The 7,500-nt window shown below is 45.4% G+C and overlaps 1 protein-coding gene across 1 annotated transcript in view; it reads left to right on the top strand.

Annotated features, from left to right (window-relative positions):
• Positions 1-3,151, top strand: part of elp1 (elongator acetyltransferase complex subunit 1) — a 41,444-nt gene extending 38,293 nt beyond the window's left edge. The window contains exons 36-38 of the mRNA XM_063189085.1: positions 755-900; positions 2,471-2,549; positions 2,775-3,151. Of these exons, the coding sequence (XP_063045155.1) occupies positions 755-900; positions 2,471-2,549; positions 2,775-2,842 (293 nt within the window). The 3' untranslated portion in view covers positions 2,843-3,151. The remainder of the gene's footprint in view (positions 1-754; positions 901-2,470; positions 2,550-2,774) is intronic.
• Positions 3,152-7,500: the final 4,349 nt, after the last annotated feature.

The following is a 7,500-nucleotide window of genomic DNA, read 5'->3' as shown; positions in this document are numbered from 1 at the left end:
CTCTCTTAAAGGAGCCGCTGCTCTTTTTAACAGTCAGTGGCAGATTCTCTCTCTCTCTCTCTCTCTCTCTCTCTCTCTCTCTCTCTCTCTCTCTCTCTCTCCATTAGAAATGCTGTTTTTTGTTTAATTTTTCTGAAATTTTGTTTAAATAGCCTAAATGTTTGATAGATTTATCTGTATTTGCCTCTACAACTTATAGCGCTGTTCATTTTGAAATTTCAGTATCTTATAACTGTAAATGCTTCCTATTGGACACACTTATGACATATTGCAGTGCGTTTTTTTTTTTCATCACCAAGTATCAACATGACCATTTTTTGAAGATGAGATGCATTTTGGAAAAAAAAGATGAGCTCTGGTCTAATGCGCCATCTGTCTTAAGAAACCCCAAGGTTTTTTTCGGCATTATTTCGCTAGCGCGCCATTTCTGAATGAGCCATTTTGATATAGATTAATCTAGATTAATCTAGATTAATTTTAAAATTACAGTGAGATTAATCTAGATTAAAAAAATTAATCTATGCCCACCCCTAGTCCCCACCCAATAAAGGCGAAAATAACTTTTTTGTTTTTTTTGAGAAAAAGAATGGATGTTTACTTGTGTGCACAACATGCGCTTACACCTGTGTGTGTGTGTGTGTGTGTGTGTGTGTGTGTGTGTGTGTGTGTGTGTGTGTGTGTGTGTGTGTGTGTGTGTGTGTATATGCGTGTGTGTATAATGTGTGTGTGTGTATAATGTGTGTGTGTGTTGCAGAGGAGATCCAGGCCTTGTTGAGAGCTCTGGTGTTGTTCCAGTATGATGACCAGGCGGGGGCGCTACAGAGAGACTACAGCACACTGCTCTCCCTCATAGAGACCAGTATACCCAACATATGGACAACACACACTCTCAACACACCGGTGAGGACACACACACACACACACACACACACACACACACACACACACACACACTCTGCTCTCCCTAATAGAGACCAGTATACCCAACATATGGACAACACACACACTCAACACACCTGTGAGGACACACACACACACACACACACACACACACACACACACACACACTCTGCTCTCCCTAATAGAGACCAGTATACCCAACATATGGACAACACACACACTCAACACACCAGTGAGGACACACACACACACACACACACACACACACACACACACACACACACACACACACACACACACACACACTGCTCTCCCTCATAGAGACCAGCATACCCAACATATGGACAACACACACACTCAACACACCAGTGAGGACACACACACACACACACACACACACACACACACACACACACACACACACACACACACACACTGCTCTCCCTCATAGAGACCAGCATACCCAACATATGGACAACACACACACTCAACACACCAGTGAGGACACACACACACACACACACACACACACACACACACACACACACACACACACACACATACACACACACTGCTCTCCCTCATAGAGACCAGTATACCCAACATATGGACAACACACACACTCAACACACCTGTGAGGACACACACACACACACACACACACACACACACACACACACACACACACACACACACACACACACACACACACTGCTCTCCCTCATAGAGACCAGTATACCCAACATATGGACAACACACACACTCAACACACCGGTGAGGACACACACACACACACACACACACACACACACACACTGCTCTCCCTCATAGAGACCAGTATACCCAACATATGGACAACACACACACTCAACACACCTGTGAGGACACACACACACACACACACACACACACACACACACACACACACACACTGCTCTCCCTCATAGAGACCAGTATACCCAACATATGGACAACACACACTCTCAACACACCGGTGAGGACACACACACACACACACACACACACTGCTCTCCCTCATAGAGACCAGTATACCCAACATATGGACAACACACACTCTCAACACACCGGTGAGGACACACACACACACACACACACACACACACACACACACACACACACACACACACTGCTCTCCCTCATAGAGACCAGTATACTGTACCCAACATATGGACAACACACACTCTCAACACACCTGTGAGGACACACACACACACCCAGCTGTACGCCTCGCCACAACAACTTTTGAGGGACTGTTTTTCATTCACCATCCCAATTGCAAATGAGAAAAAGACTTTACAATTGAGCTTTTGCAAGATATTGAAATATAATGCTGTTGTCAGTTATGTCATCATGACGAGAAGCAAGTGGAGGAGGCAAGGTCGCATATTAAAACGCACTCACACACTCAACACATCGGTGAGGACACACACACACACACACACACACACAGACTAATACTCAATACACATTTGGATACAGAGCACTGTTGATGCACACTTGAACCAGTAACATTGTGTGTGTGTGTGTGTGTGTGTGTGTGTGTGTGCAGGTGACTGGCCCCAACTCTACAGCTAACAGCATCACCGCGTCGTTCCAACAGCAGAGAGCTCCCCCTAGTGCCCAGCAAGGTCAGTGCAGAGCAGACACACTCCTCCACTCCAGGAAGTGTGTGTGTGTGTGCCTGTGCGTGTGCGTGTTTATGTCTATGATGCTCATTCATGTTTTTCTCTCCATAGACACTGAGGGGAGCGTGTGTGTGTGTGTGTGTGTGTGTGTGTGTGTGTGTGTGTGTGTGTGTGTATGTGTTTGTGCATGTCTGTAAGATGCTCATTCTTGTCTCTCTCTGGCCACAGATTCTGAAGCTCTCACACCCCCGAAGATGAGAACAGCCCTCAAGTGGAAACTCACTGTTCTGGATTAACGTGTGTGTGTGTGTGTGTGTGTGTGTGTGTGTGTGTGTGTGTGTGTGTGTGTGTGTGTGTGCACTCGTGCGTGTTGGTGTGTGCGTGCGGGTGCGTGTGTGTGTGGGCGTGCATGTGTGTGTGTGGCCGTGCATGTGTGTACTTGCTTTATGATGGCATGACATGTGTGTGCCAGCGAGCTAGAGGGAGTGTGCGTGTGTGTGAGTGTGCTTTATGACTGTGTGTGTGAGTGTAGTGTCTCTTCATATGCAGCGTGTGAGATCATGTTATTCTGTCTCTGATGTACAAATAAAATATGAGTCACAGCACGTCTTCGTACAGCTGGAGTTATTTATTTATTCATTTATTAATTTTATTTGTTTCAATTAATTTGCTGTAAACCACAGTTCCACAGTAAGTGTGTGTGTGTGCGCATGTGTGTGTGTGTGTGTGTGTGTGTGTGTGTGTGTGTGTGTGTGTGTGTGTGTGTGTGTGTGTGTGTGTGTGTGTGTGTACGCTTACGTGTGTGTGTGTCTGTGTGTGTGTGCGCGCATGCGTGTTGGAGATATCTAAATGCTTTGCATGATGCTAAGCTGGTGTGTGACAGCCTATAGACATAATGTGGTCTGTCAATAGCACATGTAAAGCTCACAGTGTTATTTCATTTGTTGTAGACCAGAGAAAACCACAATCAGTTGAGTCTATAAACCCAAAGCTGTCTCCATCAGCGGTTCCCAAACTTGTTTTCCTGCGCACCCCCTTGTACATTTCAATGGGGTTTGCGCCCCCTAATGTTCTATGCACTACTTAATGTGCATTAATGCTGTTTAAATAATCCATCATTGCTTAATTCACCTTGCGCAACCCTAGGGGTGCGCACACCACAGTTTGGGACACCCTGCACTTACACTAGGGCTGTGGTTCTCAAACTTTTTCCATCATTCCCCCCTTCAGATTGTCTGAATGCTTCCGAGCCCCCCCTCGCGCAGACTAATTTTGCAATCGCTGTGCAGAATCAAAGGAAAGGTGACTGGTGAGATTAACCCATTGACGCCTAAGGCACCTGCAAAAAAGGGTGCTGAATGCCTGAGCCCTTTTAATGAAAAGCTGGCCTCAACCTATAAAAACCTAAATATCTCAGCTTCTAAAGCACATAAAAATATGCACTAAGTTGCATTTAAAAGCTAAGACCCTGATCTTTCATTAGAATGTGTTCGTTCATCTCAAACAAACAGAGATTTTGAATAAAGTTGTCTCAAATCTCATGAGCCTGAATGTTGCGAAAGGCAGCTCCAGGCGCCAGGGCCAATGTTGCACAACGCAACATCAGGCATCAATGGGTTAAACAAAGAAGGACTGCAGTCGAATGCAGATGTTTGTTCATTACCCATGCTATTCAAATTCGTGACAATTAATAATATAATGTTGGTGAGGGATTTTAACTTATTGACTTATTTGCGTGATTGGAAATCATTTCCTTGGGGGGAAAAAACCCAAAATCAGATGTCACACCCCTCCCCAGGGGGGCTTACGCCCCACTTTGAGAAACACTGCACTAGGGGTATGGCGCAGAACACTTGACTTGAATTGACATCTGCCCTGCACAGGGCCGGCCCAACCCTTTATGGGGCCCTGAGCAAAATTGAATCCGGGGGCCCCCATACCACCACCTACTCGGCATCAGATGCTTCATAAGCTTCATTTACTTGCACGAGTGAGGGGTAGGAGCTGAGGTCATGGGAAGGCTGCCCGTACGTGTACCCATCATGCACTGCACTACACACACACACACACACACACACACACACTCAAGGAAAAGTGTGAAATTGTGTCCTGACCAAAACCATGCCTAAACCTAACCTGTCACAGGCGTTGTGTAACACGAGTGAACATGCAAAGGTGTGATGCAGAAACAACATGATGACATCTCGCACGTCAAGGAGACGACGGTGCTTGCATTCACATTTGAGGTATGTTTGGTCTCCCTCACCCATGCAACCCACCCACTTAATGTCGCAAATACTGACTACCATGTCTACTGCACATACAGTATCTTTAGTGTAAGCAAAGTGTATTGTAGGAAATGATAGCATTAACTTATTCACAATTACTATTAATTACTTGTTATAATAAACAAGATACGGGGGTGTCATCTCTCATATCAGCTTGGTGGTGTGAAACTCTTGACATCTTTTTCCAAGTAAGCGTCTCTGCATCAGCAGTGACCACAGTCAGAGGCGGACTTTCCATTAGGCAAACCTAGGCAATTGCCTTGGGCCCCCATAGGGCCCCACCTGTCACACCAGCTGTGGTAAAAACATAAAGGCTTTGTCACATAAGCAAAATAATCGAAGATGAATATGACACAAAACATTTAAATCGCATCAAAACACATTTTCTGTCTAAAGCCCATAATGCCTTTTGAGGGCACCATGTTGATATTTCACCTAAGGCCCCAAAATGGCTAGGTCCGCCCCTGACCACAGTTTAACACCTCGATCTCTCCTCTTAACCACAAACATCTACCTGCTCTGGGGTCCGTTTCTCGATTATTGTCGTTGCTAACTGTCTTAAGGCTGTCTTAAGACCGTCTTACCGTTCCCTTGGATTTAGTGGTGAGCGTCGCTGTCGAGAGAGAGTTGAGTCGCTCGTACGAAGGACTTTGCTAACGACGATAGCAAAGACGCTTTCGAGAAACGGACCCCTGATTACCATGGCAACAACATGACATACAGCTGCCCCGCGTGCAACTCTTAACAGCCTCAGCAAAATACAAACACACATACACACACGCAACCAGGGACGCAGGAACTCATTTTGACCAGGGGGTGCTGTGGTCGGCGGAGGGTCTGGGAGTCCTCTCCCAGAAAAAAAAATGTTTTTTAGATGCAATTTCCTGCATTCTAATCAATTTTAGGATGAAGAATGGCGAATCCCATCTGACTAACTTCTTCATGTTTTATGTAGCCTAACCAAGGATGACTAGATTTTACCTTTTTTTGTTTAACATTCACTTCAAAATTATTAAGTTCTTCTTGCGGAAGGGAAACTCCTAATATGGAGGTGAGGGCGTGTTCAAGAGCAAATCGCGCTGCCGTGACAGTTTCTCTCTTCTCCATGGGCAGTCTACAATGTGTGAAATTAGTAGAAATGCATGACTAGGCTATGCGATGCACTTGTGAGAGGTGACCGGGCTTTCAAACAATTTAGATTTTCTTGCAATTGCGACTGTGTATCTCAAGATACATACGATCAGGACCCCTGCCCTGTCTCCCCGCCCGCGCACAAAAGCACGCACGCATACACAGACAGGCATAGGCTACTGCTTCCCGAATGTGATTACACTCTGATGGCTAAAGAGTTTGTGCTGTGATCGGCGAGAGAAGTAGGCTAAGCGCCAAAGCAGCTCGTGCCATTGCTGGCTATTGATACAGGGAGAGTGTGAAAGCCACCTTTAGTTTGCATTTGACGTAGGCCATATTTAAGACGCACTAAAAGGTGCCGCTAAACGGTGGTCAAATCAGCAGCAAGAGGCAAAAGGAACAAATCGCCACCACTACAAAAGTCCAAAACATCTAACAATAGCACAGCCATTTCACACCGCGGCAATTCAACTTTGGCAACAGTTATGATAGACAAGCCACGCACACCATCGGCTGTGCTACAGATTCACCCCATAGCCAACTCCGAGGCTAAGATAGACTTCACCAGCAATAGGCAAGACCTAGGCTACCAATGTGCTACTACGAATACAATCTCCACCGCAATAAACAAAAGTCACTTCTTACCTGACACGATTCACAATTTTGGTGACATTCCCTTCTCCCGTCGCACTTTAAATTCACCTAATTCTTTGCTTAGTTGGTTCGTTTTTGATCACCAAAGTGATGAGACTTCTCTTCACAACAAGTTAGCTCCTCCAATTATGTATGTTGATGCATGCCCAAGCCAACATATCGCTGTTAATACCACTTTTATTACTACCTTGACACCACAAGTTAAACAAAAAATGTCTCTCCCGCGCCACTGGCTGCACCGTTCTACACCACTGTTCCGGTCTGGTTGGGGTCTAAAAGTTTATCACTCATTTCAAACCAAAATTGCATTCACATTTCAAACTACTTATAAGTATTAAAAAAGTAGTTGTGTTTTTATTTTAGAATAATAATGAGAAAAAACTATGTCTGAATTTAGGGTAATACACAAGTGATGCAGCTGCGTCTGTTGTCCAGTAAGGGGGGTGCTGCAGCACCCGGAGCACCCCACTTCCTGCGTCCCTGACACACACACACACACACACACACACATACGCATACACACACCAGGGCTTGACACTGGCACCTGCCAACCAGCCAAATGCTGGTAAAACTTGGCTGGTAATACAGTAATATCATTGTCACTAGCCAATTTGGCAGGTAGCTTTTTCTATGGCATGACATATCAGAACAACCTATATTCTGCACTTTGCCCCTTGTGTATCAATAGCCCTGACACACACGCAAACGAATGAACAAACATTTACACACACACACACACACACACACACAAACACATACACACATAGGCCTACACAAACATACACACACACACGAACACAGGGGCACAAAAACGGTATATGCGACGTACGCGTTTCAGGGCGCCGCCAGAGAGAGTCGGGTGTCAAAGAGAGAGAGTGAAA

Source organism: Engraulis encrasicolus, chromosome 22, assembly GCF_034702125.1.
Source record: "Engraulis encrasicolus isolate BLACKSEA-1 chromosome 22, IST_EnEncr_1.0, whole genome shotgun sequence".
NCBI lineage: Eukaryota > Metazoa > Chordata > Actinopteri > Clupeiformes > Engraulidae > Engraulis > Engraulis encrasicolus.
This window is presented reverse-complemented; position numbering and strand designations above follow the sequence as displayed.